The sequence below is a fragment of the Anas acuta genome, chromosome 3 (genome assembly GCF_963932015.1).
Source record: "Anas acuta chromosome 3, bAnaAcu1.1, whole genome shotgun sequence".
Lineage (NCBI taxonomy): Eukaryota > Metazoa > Chordata > Aves > Anseriformes > Anatidae > Anas > Anas acuta.
In genome coordinates this window covers 93,592,460-93,614,187 of record NC_088981.1, presented here as the reverse complement: position 1 = coordinate 93,614,187, position 21,728 = coordinate 93,592,460, and the positions used below count along the sequence as shown (strand labels likewise).

Here is a 21,728-nt window from a genome sequence, read left to right as displayed (position 1 = left end):
CACCTGTAATTGAGATGGTTCCAGAACCACACACACATACACACACACACACAAAAAAGGTTTGTGATAAGAATCATAAGAAATTCCAGGACACATAAGAGGAATTTAGTGATAGTTTCCTGTCCTCTAGGCGAGGATCTAACCACCTGTTGACTGGGATAAAACCTTGCACGTGGTCTCACTTCCCACAGGCTCATACCTTTAGGAATGTTGCTTTGTGGTAGTCCCACGTGTGCAGAGCTTGAGAAATCCACTGTCTACCTGTGATTACACTCCTGTCTGAGGGCAAAGATGCAGGCATCTCATGTGCACAGCAATTTGTAGAGAGAGAATTTACCTGTTTACACATTTAGGTGATGGATGTAAACAGAGGATCACAGTAGTTCCTGTGTTTGTGGACCGAAATAACCCTTTTTATTCCCATGTCTTGCTGACTTAGCTGCTTCTGAAGTGCCCTAAATACTATGTATTTACATTGATTTTTTTGTAGAATTTCTATTTGTAAAATGAATCCACCTGTACTACTGAATTCCTGTTAAATTTTGTTTAGTTGTTATTTCACCATTGTTTGTTTGTTTCTACATGTTCTTATCATAGGCCTATTATTATTATTATTATTATTATTTTCTTGAATGATTCAATTTTCCTCAGAATTCTCTGCTTTTAATGATACTACTAGGTTATCCTTCACTCTGAGAAGAATTTAGTTGAATGTTTGAAAATCTTTTACATTGATGGCAAGAACTACCAGCAAACTGACATTTGGTGCATTTGGTGGCTTTTTCATATACCCTCTTTTGTTGTCACATAAGTAAATTACTTTCATTGTTCTCTCCTGAAATGCTTGGATTACCTTTGGATACTCTCCTGAAATGTTGAACTTTTTTTTTTTTTTTAATTTAGATTTTTTTTTTTCCATAATACATAGTTATTTTATTGTGGGAAAAAATAATGTCTGTGTATTAAACCACCACAAATTAGGTTCCCATAAAATCTGTGTTTGATAACTTGGCTTGTAGATATGGTACTGGTACTTGTTATGCCTGAGCCCAATCTGAATAGAAAAGCAAGCAAGCAAACAAACAAACAAACAACCATTAAGCCTTTCCAGAGGGTTTGTCTCACCCATCAGTCACTATGAGGAGTACAGCGTAAAAATATTCTTAGCCAGAATACACTTTCTATGGCACATTTGTATACTAGTTGTTTTAAAATGAAGACAACAATAACAACAAAAAAATCTGAATACATCAGAAGTGATGAAGAAGTGATTAGGAAAGAATTTGATGTTGACTAAGAGATCTTGCAAAGAGTCTTTCATGTTTCAGGCTTGCTTAGGCAGATATGAAAGGTCACAAGATTGCAAGTATTCAATTAATACATTCAAATACATTATCCCTTTTTAGTAGGGGTGCATTCTCACACCACACAGGGAAGAAGTAAAGGTAAAACCCCATTTTCCTCACTTTTTTTTTTTTTTTTGGCAACTGCAGATGCCCAGCAGCTCATTGGTTTACTATCAGTACCTCAGCTGAAAGATAATAACTTTTTAAAATAGACTCGCAATCACGTGAACATGCTCTGATAAGCAGAGTTTAGATGAGAAAAACAACTTCTGAAGTGTGCACTTAGGTAGCTATGAGGGTTGAAACAAGCTGATCATTTAGAATTTGATCTTTTGATGTGAACAGGCATATTTCTTGTGGCACTGTGCCCTTAACTAGTCTTATGAAATGAAGAATATTTTTCAAGTAGGCAGGTGCAAAGATAGCACAGCACAATGTATTTTTGCTTTTGCTTGATCTCAGAAACTTTACAAAAATCAACTCAAGATTTAATTTTTTCCTAGGTAATCATAAAAACTCTACAATTTCATGTGAGCAAAATCTAATTTGCTTTAATGGGACAAGTACACAGTCTGCTGACATAGCTGTTTGCAAAAGCAGTTCCCAAATTCCTGACACTTTACCTCCACCCACATAGCATTCTCCCATCTTTTATTTTACATACACACGCACACAAACACTCTTTCTACAGAAAGCATGTCAAAAGCCTCTTCATCCTGAGTGCTCTGATGAATGTTTGAGGTTCTAGTGGAAGTGTAATGAATAGGAAATAGCTGTGTTCTACGTAGCAGACAAGGAACTCTGAAGCAGGCATGATTTTGTTCTTTGTTCCAGAAATCCTCAGTGTAAGCACTTTTGCTGTTGACCAGAACTGCTATGGGCCAATGCAGCCTTAAATCTTTTGTTGACATATCACTAGTAAGAAGCCAAAGAAAAACACCTAGCAATTACTTCAATCTGTGACCATGTGCTTTCCTGAAATGCTTGGATTTGCAAGAAGGAGAGAAGCCCATGACAACTCTCTTCACTCAGAGGGTGGTGAGGCACTGACACATGTTGCCCTGAGAAGCTGTGGATGCCCCATCCCTGGAGGTGTTCAAGGCCAGGTTGGATGGGGCCCTGGGCAACCTGACCTAGTAGGTGGCATTCCTATGGCAGGGGGTTGGAACTAGGTGATCTTTGGGGTCCCTTACAATCCAGGCCATTCTGTGATTCTGTGATGATGAACCCCTCAGTACAGACACCTCACCTGCAGTCTTCTGACTTGTTTGTGAACTTCAGGTGATGCTGTGGGTCACTACTGCCTCTGATAGAAGGCAGGTGCCGATGAGCGTTGCAGAGCAAAAGGTATTCTCGCAAATCTACCTGAAGTTAGGTGGTTGTCCATCGAATGTACATCCTCCACCCAAGTCCTCAGCTTCAGGATTTTTGTGCTGATTGTTTTCCCTGACCCTGGGAGGTCATATCACCACCATTACATTCAATGAGTAGGTGTGACATTTCTGGCTAGGAGAAAACTTTTTCTGAAGGAAAGTTACAACTTTTGGCAGTTTGTTCTATGATGCTAATTGAGGATGACATCTTTCAAAGTTTGTGCTGAAAATTGTGTCTAAGAAAGAGAAAGCTGAAAATAGTTAATTACCTGATAGGTGGGGCTTTCATTAGCACTGTAGGAAACTTGGAGTATGTTTCCATCTTGGTCTTCAAAGAGAGACATATTCAAAACTGTTTGTCCATCCTTCTCAGTGTTTCCACTAGTCAGTCCCTCCTGGATTCAAGGAACCTTCCAGATTAAAAGTGACTAAAACCAAATATGTTCTGTTAAAGGATTTTGTTCAAGCAAACTGACTTATGCAGAAGAAAATACTTAAATTAAAAATTCCTGGTCCACTTCAGAACTGCAAAGGAGATGAGATTTCCTATGTATAATGGCAATACAGAGTCAGCTGAGGCAATGCTACATGCAACAAACAGTGTTTGGCTTCTTCTACTGAAATTAAGGCAAGATTTTAAATGAATGAAATGTTACCAGCTACCAGTTTATCTGGTAATTTCCTACAAGGATCTTTTCTGGGAAGCAGAGAAAAAATACCTCTTGTACCTCTTGGTACAAGAGGGCTTTTAAGCCACTTCCAAAAATAACTTGTTTCATTTCCTTAACTTTCCAACTTTTTTCTCACTGTCAACTTCTGGCTAGTTAACAAAGAAGACCTAATAGTCAGGGCAGATGCAAAATCAGAGAGTAGAGCTGTAGAACATGTACCACATGAAGTAACTGCCTTTTTCATAGGCTGCATTTGTCACATAATATATTTGCTTTAAAAGCTAGAGAAAGGGCATTTCAGAGAAGAGGACTGATCCTGCAGGTACACGTGCTTTGTGTTTTTCTTGGAGTGGCTGAGCTCTTCCACTGAACTGCAGCCTCTACTGCAATCAAAACGTTAGCTGGGTAATGTTTGAAAGACTGAGCTTCTAATCACTTTTTTTTTTTTTTTTTTTTTTTTCTCCCTTGATGAACCAGAAGGAAAATGAAAAGACAGAATTTGACAGAAATAGTACACTGACAACTTTTTCTTAAAAACACCCACACATATATATAAGAAATATATATGTAGAAGATAACCTGAAGCTTTAGTAAAAAGCATGCATAACTACAGTTACATTGCATTGCAGTGGGACTTACAGTGCTAAGGTTTTTAAACTTTATTTTTTTTTTTAATTTGAACCTGGATACGCTTCTATATTTGTAAACCTCTGAAACTGCTCACGAAGCATTTATTATGAAGCTTTTAGATTGTACATCGCTTTGTGCATACAGATGTGAAAACATTGTTTAAAAATGTTTGTGATTTCTGAATATTATTCACAGGAGTTATGTAGTCTCTGGGATAAAGTATGCTAGCAAGTTATTTGCTGAAATGTAAGAAGGAGACTTTTATTAAATCCAAATCTGTTTATGACCTGTAAATCTTCCAACTTGTCCAAACATTGGGTGAGAAAGTAATACATGAGCTATAGGGTCTTTCTTGTAGAATTTAAACAAAGAATCTGTATTTGATGTCTCATTTAAGGATCTCTGTTAGTAGAAGTTGAAACTTTAAATAATATCTCAAAACAACAAATGGATAACTGAAACACTTCAAGTTTTTTAACTTTTAAATTAACTTCCTCATTTATATAATTTGAATTTCAATATTCATTTCCCTCTGAAATACAGTTTTCAGGATGTGGAGGAAAAACAGAAAGCAATCTCTGTTGGTAACAAACTGTGCATATATAATATTATTTTCCAACACATTTGAAGTTGACTCTAACTTGAAGTTGAGTCTGTTGTATTGAATCAAACTCTTGTGAGCATGCTGATAAATGTTACTTCTCTATTACTAGTAATGACAGAAATAACATTTAGTTGGCATCCAAGATATATTTATGTCCTTTTCAAAGCTAAGACCTCATTGAAAAATCACATCAATTTCCACTCAGTTCCTAGGTAATATTTTACTTATTTCAAGTAACTCTCAGCAAAGAACTGTCCAAAGTGATAAAAATAAAAATCAGCATACCATCTGAAGCCTTGCAAGACTTTCCTCAATCCAGGCGTTTTAGAATATAGCAGTAAGCAAGAAATGTTCTCCTTGGATTTGCTGGCTCTGCCCTTAGGAGACTGCAGAGTCACCCATCTGAGACAAAAGGAAGAGAGATCTTTTTCAGATGCTACAATAGAATGTAAAACTTACAATTTGAAGCATGTGTCTTTACTTTTAGCCTAATCAAAAACATAATACAAGATAACCATGACTTAACAACACTTAAAAAATATCAAAATGCTAAACTGCCGGACAAGAGGAGAAAGAAAACATCCCATGTCATTTATGTTAATTGTGTCTGCTAATGGTAACAGCTTGAAGGTAACTACTTTTGCCTGGTGATGAAGGTAGTTTAAGGATCTGTGTGGAACATCTCAGGACTGCTGCCAGAATCAGCCTTGGTAGTACTGAGTTTATTTTCAAGTATTATAGAAAACATGGATTTTGATATGCTTTAAGGTGATTGAAATGTTAAATCTTCCAAAATGCAGTTCTGGCTATAAACTAACTCAATTGCTTCTTTAACCTAAAGCTATGATTATTATATTCATATCTTCCTTTGATTGCTTAGAGTGAAGATGCAACATGAAGTAAAAATGAGTATGAACAAATCTGTTGAATCTACACCCTGTCACTACATGAAAAACAGTTTTATATTACATCACCACGTCTATTCTTATGCTACATGTTTCTGAAGAAAATATTGCTGGGATGTAAAAGCCAATGTACAGACTTATTTTCATTAAAATTAAATCACCTGCCCTTTTTATAATGCAATGACCTTTTTGATTAGTTCATAGTGTCTATAGAGACTTTCTTATTTATATGTTTTCATCTGAAAATCTAAAGTATATTTTGGAAGATAACATTGACAAAGTTTTGCTCAAATCTGAGAAATTCTCCATTAGAAGTCTGGCATCAGTAGCATACTTTCAAGCCCAACACCTGGATACACTGTTTTCTCACTTCTCTCTAGGTCTGCTTCAGATGTTGCAAACTCTACAGGTGATAACTTAAAGGTAGTTTGCAAACTTGTCGTGGTTTAACCCGGCCGGCAGCTAAACACCACACAGCCGTTCGCTCACCCTCCCCCCTCCCTCTCTGGGACGGGGGAGAGAAATGGAAAGTGAAGCCCGTGAGTTGAGATAAAGACAGTTTAATAAGACAGGAAAATAATAATAACAAAATAATAATAAAAATAATAACAATAATAATACAATGGTGATAATAGGAAAGTAATAATAGTATGTACAAACAAGTGATGCACAATGCAATTGCTCACCACTCGCTGACCGATGCCCAGCCTAACCCCGAGCAGTCCGGTCCCCTCCCCCCGGCTAGCCACCCCTATATATTGTTTAGCATGACGTCAGATGGTATGGAATACCCCTTTGGCTAGTTTGGGTCACCTGTCCTGGGTCTGTCCCCTCCCAGCTCTTACTGCACCCCCAGCCTGCCCGTTGGCAGGACAGAGCAAAAGGCTGAGATGTCCTTGGCTTAGTATAAGCACTGCTCTGCAACAATTAAAGCATCGGGGTGTTATCAGCACTCTTCTCATCCTAAGCCAAAACACAGCATTCCACCAGCTACTAGGAAGAAAATTAATTCTGTGCTAACTGAAACCAGGACAAAACTGAAAATAGAAAAGACAGTGTCTAAGAAGCGTAGCTGATTTATAAATACAAATAGAGGAAGGAAAATGTCATTGGTCAGGTGTGTTGGCCAGATGTGTTAATAAATGCTGTAATACAAGATGAGTTAGTTGACACTGGAATATAAGGGCAAGAGCATAAAGCTAGACAGAAGAAAAACCTGATTATGAGAGTAAACAGCATCACTGTTCTGGCAGGAATACGAATTGCAAGGCAAAATCAGAACTTTACTTTGGGTAAAGATAGCAATCTGCATGGGATCATCCTAGCTGTGAAGGGCTTCTTGGCTGGACTCATAGAGGAACCTTGATAGGTGCCATATTTCATCCCTGAGCAAGAAAACCAAACAAGCAAAAGTTCTTCTAAGTTAAGGCTAGCACATGTTAATTAGGCATATTTTTATCACCAGAAGTAGTCAAATAGTGTAAGGTGGATGTAACATATTTGCGAACACTTGGTGAAGACTGAAGTTGTGGTTAGCCATGGATTTCTAGAACATTTTAGAGCCGACAAGGTTGCAGGCAGTTGATCAGGGCTGCCCAGGAAGCCTGAGGCAGAGCGGAGCATAGAAATCAGTTTGCAACCTGCCTGGATTTGTTGGCTAAATAAATTATGCTTGTTCTTGGTACAAAATGTACAGTCTGCTGTAGAGAATCTACATTCTTTTTCCTACACTCTAAAATATCTGAGGAATGGTGCATGACTATTCAGCTGAATGATTATGCCAATGTACAAAACTCAAAATATTTTTTCTTAGTGAAACAAAGTCAAGTTTGTAAAATGACAGCCCTTCACACAAGCTCTTTTGTTGGAAAAAAAAAAATCAAAATAAACTGACTTAATTGGAACAAGTGTAGCTATTCTTCCAAATAGATAAAGTAAGATGAAAATGACCCTGGCATAGTTAAACATGCAGTATTCTTGACATCTGGGAAAGCTGATGTTAAATGTTTAAAGACAGCTGCTTTTTAATGATTAGCACTGAGAAGAAAACAAAATCCTAAGTATACCATCCTCTTCTGTGAACGTGTGGAAGAAGCAAGCAGCCATTCAGCTTTACCTTCTTACATGTTTATAGCTGAGAGCCTGAATAATCACGCTTTGTAGCCAGCATTCTTCTGGGCCCACACAGGCCTACTCAGAAAATAGCTAGTTAAAAGGGCCTCTGAAAATCGCTACTGAGAAGAGGAAAATATGAGCGCTTCAGTTTTGTCACATGCATTTCTTCACTGCTTTTTGAAGTTCCTTTTTTATTTTTCTCCAAGTTGTGTTATGGACAGCAGACTGGGGAAGGAGACAGTCAAATTACCAGCCCAGTGAGTTTTATTAGCGAAGGACAGGTAAGAATGCTTGTAGATAGGCTCATGGTGATTGTGATTGTTTGTTAAATTACATGTATTTGCACACAGGTGACTGAGAAGGTGGTGTGGCTTCTGACATAAAGCCTATTGCTGATTATACTTGATGAAATTATCAATTTTTTAATGATCAAAATACCAACTGCCTACACCTATGATTGGTTAAAAGCTTAAAAAGAAAATTAAGTGTCTGAAGTTTTCCAAAATAGGCTTTGTATCCTTATTTTATCATCAGAGATAACACCTCTGGTTCCTTATGGAAAGGAGCTGAGGCATCCAGGCTAACTGGTATTATAAGGCTTTCACTGCTGCCTCCTGGAATGGCAGCAGGTGGACTAGAATTCCTCAGTCTGGTCATATGAGAGTGGGTAAAGACTAAGGTTTTAATTTGCACTTTATGAAGTCTGTGAAAACATAACTTTTTAAACTTATTATTACTATAATTGTATTTTTACTTCTATTTATTTTTAACTCTTTTTCTGGCTGATCAAAAACCTGACAAATCCAGGTGCTGGATGGCCTTATGGATCTGGAAAATCATATTTAAGAGTATGTCATGATCAAGCACTGAGAAAACTTTAAAATGTAAAAGCCGTACTGTTCTTTGTCATTGTTATGTGCATGCCAGATGCATTTCCTTTGAAAATTTAAGCTCTATAGCTCTACATGTTTCCTTATACACTTTGGAACCCTGCTCCAAAAATGTAACACCTTAGCAAAAGGAATGCCTAGACACAAGATATCGTGGTTTGGGAAGGGATCTATTGAAAATGTCATGCTTCAGAGATTTAAAATAAATGAAAATGAAGGTTTAGTAATAAGGGCAGAGTCTGAACACAGGAGACAACTTGATAGAATCTGTGCTGCCAGGAGCAAATCGCATCAGCCTTTTCTTTTCCCCTGTCAGATCAATTATCTTTAAATGATAAGTTAGCTTCCAATTAAACCCAACTTGGTCAAAACATTTTAACCCTCAAAAAACCCTTACGCTTTGCAGATTTCAAAAATGGAAAAAAAAAAATAAAAAAATTAACAAACCTGAAAAAGCTATTCAAAAATTAGACATAATTCTTCCATTGTTTAGCTAATAGAAGTAACAGAGAGGGAAAAGAGAGGAAAAGGAAACTTTTGGTGAAGAAAAGCTCCAGATGGAGCTGGATGTTTGCATTTGGGGGTGGCAGACAATGACAGGAGCTATTAATCTCAGGCAGAGAAAAGAGGCATATCCAAGTCACCCAGAGACAGGTGGTCGAAGTTGGATGATAAGGGTGTTTAGGCTCTGAAGTATCATGGATAGAACAGTAATGAGACTGTCGGTGCTGTTGTGTATGCTGAAATACTGCTAAAGTGGTCTTGCTAAAAGAGATTGGCAGAGAAGCATGGAGAGACCCGTCATCCAGAGTCCAGGAGGGATTTCACACACAGCTTCTAACTTGGAGCCATTTAAAGCACACCTGTAAACTTAGCTGTTAAATAGGGTTGTAACAGTCCTTCTTCAGCTGTGTATAAACAAAGCAGGAAAACAGTTCTTCAAAAGTGAGCAGAAACATTACAAATGTGGAAAATGCTCAATCTTACCTGTTGTGTCCAAATTACTACCAAGCCTCAAGGGTAGGATTGAAGACCAGATACCAGACCTGGTACAGCTTATGCAAACTCGAGAAATATACATAGTGCTGCAAGAGTCTGTAGGTAATCTAATTGAAGCATGAGCTGTCTAATCATAGAATTATTATGTTGTTAATTCCCTTTTCCTTGACAGGGGGGCAGTTCGGAGGAGGCATTTACCACAAGCAATATTTATCAGAATACATTTTATTACTCCAGTTATTACCGTCAATAGAAGGAGGTTGTTAATGTAATAATAATTAATAAGAATTGTGAGGCTGTTTTTATTAATAGCAGGTGGCTGTTCACATGGTGCCTTTACCTGCTCAGCTGTGTCTCTGGTACACTTGCATACTCATTCAAGGCTATCCAGCTGGAGACGCAGCTGCGAGGACAACCTTTTGTGCAGGTGTAGAAGGTTGTTCTCTGCCCTTGGCTTTTAGGTGAGGTCATGAAGTTACTCCAGGGGACCTTTGTTTCTTCTTTTGTGTGTATAACCCCCCAGCCTTTGTCCACATAGCATTCCATGGCCTGCTGGGATGAGGTCAAAATTACCCAACTTGTTCACTTTTGATGTGACAAGTGTGTGCTGGTGGCCTTGGGCAGGCTGGACTGACTCTTGGTATTCTGAATGCATCAGTTCTTGTTCATTCAACAGGACCACTAATCCTCTGAGCCTGTCATTTTGGGAGGGACTTTCACGCAATAACTTTCGTACCTACCATCTCTTCAATCTACCGCATCAGACCGTTTACACAAATGAACACAAATTCACATGTGCACAGGGCTTTTATGTCAATTACTGGTCCAGTTACAGTGATATCCACAGTTAAAGTTCAAGTGATCTAATTAGTGAAGGTCATTACTAATAATGATGTGATATAATTAAAACCTACATATACTAACTTTCTCCTTTTATACCTTTTTTTTTTTTTTTTTTTTTTTTTTTTTTCTCTATGTGTTATGACAAACAGTGGGGATTTCTAGTTGTTTGCAGGGAGGTGCATGATGTTAATGGTGGAGTTTACTTCCTCTGTGCATTTAATCCACTTTGATTTATTTTTATATGTTTGCTAACGTACATGTTATGCGTTTATTTTGTCATTTATCTTTCTTCACTGGCCAGCAAATGCTGTTATATCCAAACTTTACTGTATGTGGTATGTTTATATATATATATAAAGCTGGATACTGCTTCTTTGTTTCCTTTGTTACCCTTAATATCAGTACACAAGACCGCATTCCTGTAGTGAGCAATAACTTACTATTAATGGTTTATGCTTGTAGCCCTCGGGCCCCTATCCTGTACTTGTGCTTTCAAGGCTTCTGCTATTATCTTGTGCTTGTATTTTTGGGAGGTTCTGTTAAAATCCCCTAGTTTTCTTCAGCAGCCTTCAAGCTATGGTTTCTGATAACGTAACATCTGTTTTATTAACACACATATTCTGTTTCTGGAGTCACCGAATAGTTCACTGTACAAAGATAATGGTCCATTAGCAGACACAGGATCCATACAGACACTGATGTGATACTGGGAAGCACCTGCTATCAAAATGTATTGCTTCCAATGACATCTCTGGTGTGTTACTGAAGTCGTGCTGCAACATCTCTTTGTAAGGAAAACTGCTAAGGTGCTTGTTGGTGGTGGCAGCACCAGATGGGCTCCTCTGGGCTTGGTCCTCCCATGGTAGTGATGGCAGGAAGGACAGGGCCCAGCAGTGTGGTGGGGAAACTTCACCATGTGTAGGTGAGGTTCAATGCTGGCTGGAATCCCTCCAGCCCCCATCTGCTCAGACACCTCTAGGAATTGAAGTGCAGGTGGCTGATGCGTGCTACTGTAAAACTGAAGTCCCTTGTTAGCATCATCCACCAAGTCTGATCTCTCAGCTCTCACAGATATAAGGAGTGATTTGGATCTATTCCCAAAGCTTGACTTGAAAATGACACCTGCTTTTAGAAACAACTGTTGGGAGAAGAAAATAAGGACAATTATGTCATACACATTAGTGAGACTGTGCCCAAAGACTTCTGTGAGGATGACAGCAGCATTCTGGGACTCAACAGAGTCCCAGGACAGCAGAAATTGCAAGAAACTTTTATACCAGCAAATACCATCAGTTCAGGCCAACTTTAAATTTCTTACTGAATAATTGAGGTGAGAACTTCAATTTTTGTGACGTTATTCACAGAAAGACTGAAAAAGTGAATTCTGTTATGCCTCACTGCTGCTATACCAATGTGACTTAGCAGGCTGCAGGCTTTTTGTTGGGAAGGGGAAGTATCATGGCATTGTACAAGCACATAGGAGTATCAGTGTGTGTGAATGTCTCTGTGTATGGATACTAGTATGGATACTCTACACACAAACTCATACACCCTAAGAACTTGTAAGAACCTTTGTTCAGGTGCAGGTATTTTTTTGTCTCTAGAGGCACTGGACTTGGTCTGAAGCCTCCCATTTCTAAGTGTGTCTTCTGACTGCTAAGGTTTTTGATAATCAGTGCACGTACATGCCAGACAGCACCAGGTTTTTACAATTTTCTTTTGCAATCAGCTTTTAAACTTTTTCATTCTACTTTTGTCAGTCCCTGAATGCCTTCTATGCAAGACCAGATGGCAAGTCTGGCCATACTATAAAAACCTGTGCAAAAATCAGAGAGACAACATTTCTGGGTCATTTCTGATTGATCCATACAATGAAATGAATGCAGGACGGACAGAAGGGAACAGTGGTAATATGCTGAAAGGGTAGCTGTGTACAGTCTGGTGTGGGACTGCCTACCTGGAGCTTTATGCATAGATGAGGGACTAGAGCATCTTGGGGTGCTACAACAGAGGTGTTTTTAGCTTGGAAGATGTTGCTTCCTAGCTGTTTTAGGAGACTGGCACAAGTAAGGGCTTTAAGGATGTCAGTGGTACATAAAATATGACTTGGAGATCCAGGTTGCCTTGCGGTCCAATGTCACCATTTAATCAAACCGCATTTAATTACATTAATTAAATGTAACAGGCAAGTTATATTACTCCCCTTTTGCAACAGAGGAAATTAAAGGTTATCTTTACTTACTTTTCACTTTGCTCAGCTGTATCTGTGTAGACCAGTATGAAAGAGTAATTACAGTTGTATAAATTCTGCCAGGCTGAAAAGCTAATTAAAATTATTACTGAAAAGAAACATTTCAGCTGAATGAACTCTTGCATTGTGAATAATAAATGACAATGTTATACTATTAGTCATTTGCTCTTTCTAGTGTTTTTTTATGCATTAATTTTCAAAAGATATTCATCTGCATGTGAGTTTTAGTGTGTGCTGCTGTACTGAGGGAAGCTAAGTGTTTTGTTGAAGGTGATACAATAAGTACATACATAGCAGAGCTAGGAAATGGCGTGGGGAACTTCTTGGACCACAGCTGTCGATGGGAATTTTGGCACAAACTTCATCAGGGCTGAAATTTCACCCCAGACTTCTGGAATGGCTTTAGCTTTTCCCCTGAAGTTTCACAGATACGAAGCTGGTGTTCAGATGATCATCTGCTGCTGTTTGTAAAAGGTTTCAGATAAACTGGAGCTCATATTACACAATAATCAGCTAATCTGTACCGGGTAACTCTGATAGATACAGTAAATTAGGATAGGAAAATCTGCTGAAGATTCTTACATGTCATTAAGTGATTCATTTACACCAGATTAGCCTTGTTCTCAGTCTACAGGACAGGACAATATCCGTTCTGTGGTCTGACTTTAGTCTGAACATAGAAAAAAAGTCTAAGAACAGCTTACACGAGACAGACGTTTTTGGATGGCCCATCTCCAGGTTGGGCTCACTGCTTTAGCTGTGCCTTGTGTGTGAAAGCTATATTTAGCAGGAATTTGGGGCATGTGAATTTGTGCTCTGACCAAAGCAGGACATCAGTCAACATATTTCTATGTCATGTTGCACACATTTAGTTTTTCTTTTTCCCTATTATTTATGACTATATTTTCTTTTCTGTCCTTTAAATAAATAAGCCACCTCAAAAGGAAGTAAGGAAGTACTCGATATTTCTACAGTGAGGTTTTCTCAAGGTATCATTGTATTAGTGAAATGACTTATATTAACAAATCAGTGGAAGAAGCAGTAATGTGAACCAACATATTCAATTTCACTTTAGCAATCTGTATTCCAGAAGAAAATCCTGGCAAGCAATCACTGACAATGGGACCTCAATTTAAATTACAAAACAGGCAGTGTACTGAATGCATATACAGTATGAGAGAGAATAAATAGAAGTGTTCATTTGTCTTCATAAGGTACCCAAGACAATAAATATGTGCTCTCCAAGTAAGGACTGTAGATGCTGTGGTAATAAAAGCAATAATTAATATAATTTAATTTTCTGCCCTGGGTCAGCTGTAAATTGATGGTATTAATTATGTGACAAACCTGTTGACAACGGCAAACTGATGACATAGGAAGTCGTGGAAATCATTTAAAATAAGTTTCTCCTTTTAAAACTATTCAGCAACATATTATGCAGCTGTCTATAGCCCCCTAATGGATATTTAAAAGTTAGCTATATTAAACTCTCTAATTTATATTCTTCAAAGAACTAAGTAACATAAAAGCATGCACTTAAAGCCAAGCAATTATGACATTGTGCATAAAGTTGATTACATAATATAAACCAGAATTCATTAGTATTAACTTGAATGGACATTGCAGATGCCACCATAACTATGTTGATTCAAGTGAATTAGAGCAGCAGGGAATGTATGGCATTGAATTATTTCTGCTGTTATTATTGGGTCTGAAGAAAAGGCAACAATTTACAAGATTTCATAGATTTTTTTTATTTAGAAGATTTCATAAATATATATATTTAATTTTATTTCTCTATTATTTACCTCTGCATGTCAGAATAGCTACCAATAGATGCAGTTAAATGTTGAAGGTCCATTGTGTTCATTTCCTTTAGTTCTTCTAGGACAGAGACATCAGCCAGAGAGACACAGTAAATTAAATGAGTATATTGAGTATATGAAAAAGGTGCAAAATTCTTTCTCTACCTGAGGAAAAAAAAAGTCAACAGTAGCATGTAAAGGTTTCTTTTGCATCACATTGTCCAATTTTTACTTTTTCCTTCCTTTTTTGGGAAGAAATAGAAGAAATAATTGAAAACTAAAGGCCACAGTGCTAAAAGCTAAACATTTAAAAATAAAAAAGGGAGAAACTTTCTCTCTCTCTCTCTCTCTCTCTCTCTCTTTCTCTCATTTGTAGCATTACCAGTTAAAAAGTATTAAAATTTTGAAATGTAAAAGTATTTTAACTTATTTTTTTTTGAAATCAGAAAAATGAAAACAATCACTTAAAACATATTTTTAAACAAGATTTTTTCTCTTTTGTTTTCCCTTTTGTAAATATCTGTGTTTTCTAACTAGTTTTGTGATATTTGCTCATTGCCTAGGTTTCTGTGATGCAACCTAGATTGCATGACCAGTTTTACCTGCTAGGAGTTCCTGTTTTCCACTCTCTATAAGTGAATTTAAAGGGAGTGCATTTCTGCACATTGCCACACAGTATCTGGCAACATAAAACTTTCTAAAATACAGTAATTCTACTTGTTGGTTTTGCTTTCTAAACTCCATAAGAAATAAAATATACTAAGGGAATGTAAATACTGTCATGACACCTTTCAGCTGAAAAAATGTTCTAGCTTGCACATCTTTATATATGTTTTTCAACCTTAGTTTTAGCTTGCAACCCATTTTGATGATGAGTTCTATGATGTGTTTAGGCCAAATACAATAAGGTTTTCTTCATGTACCCTTTAATTTTTCCACCAAAGCAATAAAACTGAAAGTGCAGCATGAGACATGGTATAGAATTAGGGTCTGGGAATTCTGGAAATGCGCTCACAATATATCGTCGTTACTATGTAACAGTTGGGGTCTTTGTAACTTGGTTTTTCATTCACATTTCCTCATTACAAATACAGAGATACAGTACTTGGAATTTGGCAATGCTAAAACATTTGATTGTAATTTTCTGTAGTTCTGTTTGTGTGGTGCTAGCTATTTGCACACTTTTTTCTTTCTCTCTTCTTTTTTCTTTTATAAAGAATATTTGTTGCTCACACGAGTGCTCACAGATACAAAACAGTTGATGTCAAGTATCAAGTAAGAGCACGACAAGAAGACAAGGTAGAGAAAGGAAAATTTTGTAAAGATGGCTGAGGTAGAGTCGTTAGCAGCATTTCCTAACTAGAGATGGAATATGAAAGCACAGCCAAATATCTGTTGGAAAGCAAAGGCCATCTCCAGCTAATTTCATTGGAGATTTAGGTGCTCTGCAAGACCATAATGGGTAGTGTCAGCTGTAGGGTGACACTAATGCTAATATGATATGTGCTCCTGCCCGGGTACAGGTAAACCTGCCTCTTGAAAAGCACCTTTGGGTGGTTGGATGTGTCCCTTTGCTGTGCTGCAAGGACTGGCTTCTGCTAGTTAATGTGTACGTGCTTGAATACTCGTATACTCTGTTGTATTAGGAGTAAGGACAAGGCATTTAATGTGCCAGCTATTCCTATTTAAATATTGTGCTGCTGGTTTATGAAGAGCAGTGGTCAGGCTTGCATACCATAGCTGCTGAGAGAAAGAGCCATGTCATTTCTCTCTTGTGTAAAATACCACAGCTCCTGGTGTCATGGAGCATTTAGCAGTCACCCTTCTGCTACTGATTCAGGCACTCCTGTGCTTGGCCACTTGGATGGAAAAGGGGGAAGTGGAGTGGAGGAAAGTAGATCGCTCTGTCCCTGAGCCCTTGAAGCACACACCTCTAACTGGTGCAAGTCTGCAATGTAACGTAACTTACTGGCATGAGTTTGTGAATACAAAACCCAATTTCAGAACTGATGTGTCTGCCATTTACTCAAATTTTTTCACTTTCTAGGATCAAAATACCTTATTCTTTCCAAATTAGAGGTGGACACATGGAAATTCATTCTGGATGTGGCTCAGAGAACTGGGTTCTTCTCCTAAATTGTAGAGACAACAGCAAATGGTATAAACAGCCTGCCTCTGGTTTACATAAGCCCTCCAGGAGACAGCTGTCAGTGGAAGTAACTAATATTTCCTAATTTAATAACAAAAAAAAAAGAAATATGTGTCTATCATTTTTAATGTCCCAGCCATAAGACTGAGTCATGTGAATGTATTCATAATTCCAATGCATAATTGCTATTTACTTATAGATGCAAATTGCAAAGAAGCATAATGAGAACCATAGCTCTCCAATTTGCTTCTCTTTAAACAAACAAGCCAAAAAAAAAAAAAAAAAGTGTTAAAGCAATAGTCCTGTTTTTCTGCATGATTCATTATAGTTCAAGGCTCTGCATATTAGGGTTCCTTGAAAAAGCAATTAACTTCTATAGGCTTTGAACCAGAAGTTAAAACAAAACACACACACACACAAAGCTATAAATTCCAATTGGTGGATGTGGTTAAATGGCCCAAAGAAAATGGGGGTGAAATGCTTTCCTTGAGGAAGAATCCATCCTAAGTGTTACTCAGAATTGGCTGTATTTGTATTAAGAAATGTAAACATGTTTTAGTTTCTTCTAGCAGAGCAAAGGTTTTTCAAATTTATTATAAATTATTAAGAAAATACTCTAGGAGTTATATGATGCCCAGATACAGAGTATAATTACTTTGTCATTCTACTAATGTGGAGTTAAACTAAGCAACCTTGAAATGAATTGAATATGTTTTTCTGTTTTTGTATGGAAAGTGGAAAGAATAATGAATTATTGAACAATTCTTCTCCTGTCTTCTGTGCTACACAATGAGTACATTGATTGGTATAATCAAAGCAGATTTTTTTTTCTGTGAAAAAAGACCTTAAGTGCATTGACTTGATATAAAACCTATTGACCAGTATAGTTAATAATAGACCTGTAAGTTATGTAGATGAAGTAATTCATGTAAGTGCTATAAGTTATTTCAGTTTAGACCAAAGTAACCTGGACAAACTGATAAAAATGTTGAACTAATTATGTGTTTTGCAGGTCACTTCTCAAGAATCTGAAACCAAACCATTGACCTTCACATTTGTGCCATCCATTGGCCGACTTCCAACTCATTTTGAGGTTGTAGATGTCTCTAAGTTCCTTGTGACTATTCCAGAAGAGCCAAAAGATCTCAGCAATCAAGAAATTATAAACAAGGTAGAGTTTTTTTTCTTTCTTTTTTTTTTTTTTCCATTCTTTTGAAGATTATGGAGATTTTTGTCCTGAGCATCCCTGAACTGAAGTTCTTTCCATTGAACTATGCCTTGGCTTGTGCTTGGTTTTATTTACCAACTCTACCAGAGATGCAGAGTTATTGTGCAAGAGCCTATTTTGCTGTTAGCAGAACTTACTTTGGAAGAAAATCTTTTACCGTTTTGATACTCTCCTCTGTCCATCATGCAAGACTGTATTCTTGGCAGAGGAGGGAGGATTCCTTCCTGATCTTCATTAGAGCAAGGGCAGTGTGTGAGGAGTGTTATCACATGGAAATCCACCAAGAGTTGGTCACTAGATCCTGCTTTCAGCAAATGCCAGTGCTGAGGTTTCCAGCTAAGGTGCCAATCCCCTTCATAGCTGTGTACTAATGCATCAGACGTAGAGCAAACATGCTTTCTTGGTTTTGAAAGCTTGTCCTCATGATTTCATGTGACAGTGAAGCCAACAGCACAACATTTCTGTTTCTCCTGCCACAGTGTTTGTTATTCCTATGCCACTTCACAACACCTACAGCCTCTTATTTTATTCCATGCTATTTGAAACGAAACTGGAACCCTCAAGTTAATTTTAATGCTTTGTGGTGATTTTGCTCTTGTGTAACAGCTCCTTCCCTGAGACATCAGTGGAGCTGCATTTCTTGGTGCTTTTCCACATAGCAAGCTTTTCACAAGGGTTCATAGTCCTCTGACCTGACCATATGCCAGCACTTTCAGAAGCCTCTGTGACTGAAAAAGGGTCAGGTCTGGGCAGAGAATGGGTGTATTTGAAGACACATGCACTGAAATATTGTCCTCAAGATGTTTAACTCATTAGATATATTTCCAACCATTCAGTATTGGTTTTGCTATAAGTAGTACCCTGGAAAATGCAGAATTGAGTACTGCTGACATCTGTCACCCTGTGTTTTAATATGCTGCTAGGCAGAGAAAACTTTCCTGACAAGTGATGCAGTACTGAGACCTTCATAGCATTGGACACACTCTTTTCTGAAACACCTAGAATCTGGATAATATTTGAAAAAACACACAAAACCACCAACCAACCAGCCACAAAATCCTCAAAACCAACCAAACAAAAAACCATTAAGGGCCTGAGTTTCAAGGTATCTCCCTGTATGTTCCAATGTATTTCTTTTTAAAGAACTGAGCTCCAGGGACTCCTGGAGCTGTCAGTGGAAATTTGTTGTTACTAGTTTCCTCAAGCAGGATGCAAATTAGAGCCCCATCTACAGGTTTTCTCTTGCAGTACACAATATTTTTATTTCACTTGATTCCTTATTTAAGACAAACATATTTTACTATGGCATTTTTAATATTGTTGATTTGCATGTCATATGCCCAGGTTGCATTACTACTCCTGCTCTCAATCAGTGCATGCTTGAGAAGTTGCATATTGGAAGTGGAAATATGAACAAAAAATTTTAGTCTGTGCTGAGATGCTTAAACACACAGTAAAGCTCTCTGACCTCAGATTCTCTGTCTGCCCTTTTGAGAGAATGCCTTGGATTGAAGGCCTTTGTTCCTTCATTAATATGTATAGGTTTTGTCCCAGATTTGTCTGCCAGAACCCTCTGAGGAGCATTGTCTGCTCCTGTGGATCCTGCAGTCAGGATGCCTTCCCATCGTGTCTGGCGTAGTCAGGTCTGACAGCTCATTCGGCTTGATTGCACCCTCCTTTTCAGTTCCCAACCCAGCTGCAGCACCATGCTCAGGCTGTCGTTATGCTGCAAGTCCCCTGTTGCTCCCTAAGTCGCAAGGAGGCATCTCCCACAGCATTGGGACCTGGCTGGGCATTGGGAGAGCTGGAAGCTCTCTATGGAGCAGTGCAGTAGCCTGTTTCTGCTTGGATCAAGCCCATATTCTTCTTTCTCCCTCTGCACCTTTGGTAGCATAGTGTCAGCCATCGTGGCAAGCCAAAATTCCTTCTCATTTTGGGGGACACAAATAAAATGCATCTAACTGGGATCTTTCCTCTTCTATCTCTTGCAGTCTAACATAGTCTCAAATGAGCAGTCCTTGAACAGCAGTGTCAGGCAAGACCGTGTGCCTGCCATCCATCCAGACAGCACCCAGACGGTTCTCCAGTCCCTGGGGTGTAACCCAAGCAGAGGAGAAATGCAGGAGAATGACCTTTTTAAGGCTGAGTTTATCCTGATTACGGACTCCGGTGATGAAGATGAAGCAGCCGCTGCCTCAATCAACATCCAACGGCCTTCCAATGGCTACGGTCCCATCAGCGCCCAACTGCTGGCTACATCCCACGTTTCCCCTGGCCTGGAGACAAGAAAGCCTAGTGATGGGCATCTTCCAGGTGCTGGGCTTTCCCACAGCACCACTGATCAGCAAAAACAGCAGGTAACCTATTTCTTTTTATTTTTTTTATTTTTTTTTAAGTTCTTGAGATAGCTGTGACTTTCTAAATCTTTCAGGACATGGACATTGACCCTTTTTGTAAAGAAGCTTGGCCAATTTATTCTTTAATTTGAAGTTTTGTTAGCTATTTCTGTAATGTTTGTGTTCTATGGAGTCATCCCTACCCTTCTGACTTACTGCCTCTCCCTGTAGCATTGGTGCACAAACAGAGCGGTTAATGCAGATCTATTATTCTTTCCTTTCTTTCCTTTAAGAGCAGCTCATTATGACAGCAGGTTAATCAGATGGTGTTAGATTCCTAGCTAGACTAAATTGGCTAAGGTCATTGAAATCAGTGGAGCCTGCAGATCATTTGAATTATTAGCACCTGACTTCCTGGGCCTAATTTTTCTCAGCACCTGCTGCAGCCCTTTATGCTTGAGAAAGAGGCTATAAAAGTGTTATTATTCTGATTGTTAGTACTGATTCTGCACAGGTGTAAAGAACTAATGAAGATAAAAGGTCTGTTTTACATTGATCTTTGTGGTGACACATTTATTGATTTATTGAAATTTCAAATCCTCAGTGGGAAAGAGGGAAAAAAAAGTCTGAAATATTTCACTTTTAAAATGAATGAATCGGATTTACTGCATGAAAAGTTAATGTATCTCATCTAGGAAAGAGCACTAATAGTTTTTAAAGGAGTATACACAATGGAAAAAAAGCAAAATAGCAACACCCTTCTCCCATGGAATAAATTCAGATGTTTCCTTTGACCTTGGCTGGGTTTCCAACAGTTGAAAGTGCAATTCTTCATCAATATGTTAAAGAGAAAATACTGGATACTCCAAAAATGAATAAGGCATTCTTCTTAGTGTTAAAATACTTGTGTTACTCTTTTTTTTTTTTTTTTTTTTTTTTAATCCATCAAATTCAGTGCTGATTTTTGATGGAGAAAATTGTGAAAAAGAAATCTGTTCTGGTTTGAGCTTCACAGCATTATGAAATATTCATTTTTTCCTGGAAACTCTCAGTGAATAAGTAAGATTTTTTTTCCTGAGGAAGATGTAAAGGCATAGGTAAATCTGTGTAGGGGAAGCAGTTTGTAAAAGAATAACGGTCCCAGGGAAATACAAACTTATTTCAGCAACTTTAAGTATACAAATTCTGCAAGACATAGCTGGGTGGTTTCTTTAAAAACTACTACAAAAATTGCATGGATTTTTTGCAGAAAAAATGCTAGGCTGTTGCCTTCTTCATTTTGTGGTGACTTGACCCATAAACAGGGATCTGTTTGGTAAAGAAACAGAAAATACAGGTTGCATAGAACAAGGAATTAAAGCTTAATTTAGTAACTATTCACCTAAATGTGACTAGACGTAGTATGTTATCCATAACATGGATAATACATATTTCATCATTATTCTTAAGTCAGAAATCTTCAAGACTAAGTACTTCCTTGGTCTTAATTTTCTAAATATCTGTAGCTGTCTCTGTCTCTTCACAGGAAGAGGATATTTCCACTAAGCTGCTTTTTACTGATGTTCTGATTCTTCGGTGTTTTC

At 37.9% G+C, this 21,728-nt stretch overlaps 1 protein-coding gene across 15 annotated transcripts in view; it reads left to right on the top strand.

Moving 5' to 3' along the window:
• MLIP (muscular LMNA interacting protein) overlaps nucleotides 1–21,728 on the top strand; it is a 128,933-nt gene that overhangs the window by 33,305 nt on the left and 73,900 nt on the right. For 14 of the 15 annotated variants that reach the window (XM_068678376.1, XM_068678366.1, XM_068678367.1 and 11 more), the window contains exons 2-3: nucleotides 17,594–17,752; nucleotides 19,801–20,166. In XM_068678376.1, the coding sequence (XP_068534477.1) occupies nucleotides 19,927–20,166 (240 nt within the window). In that variant the 5' untranslated portion in view covers nucleotides 17,594–17,752; nucleotides 19,801–19,926. Of the gene's footprint in view, nucleotides 1–16,479; nucleotides 16,591–17,593; nucleotides 17,753–19,800; nucleotides 20,167–21,728 lie in introns of all 15 variants that reach the window. The other variant, XM_068678369.1, reaches the window with a different exon arrangement.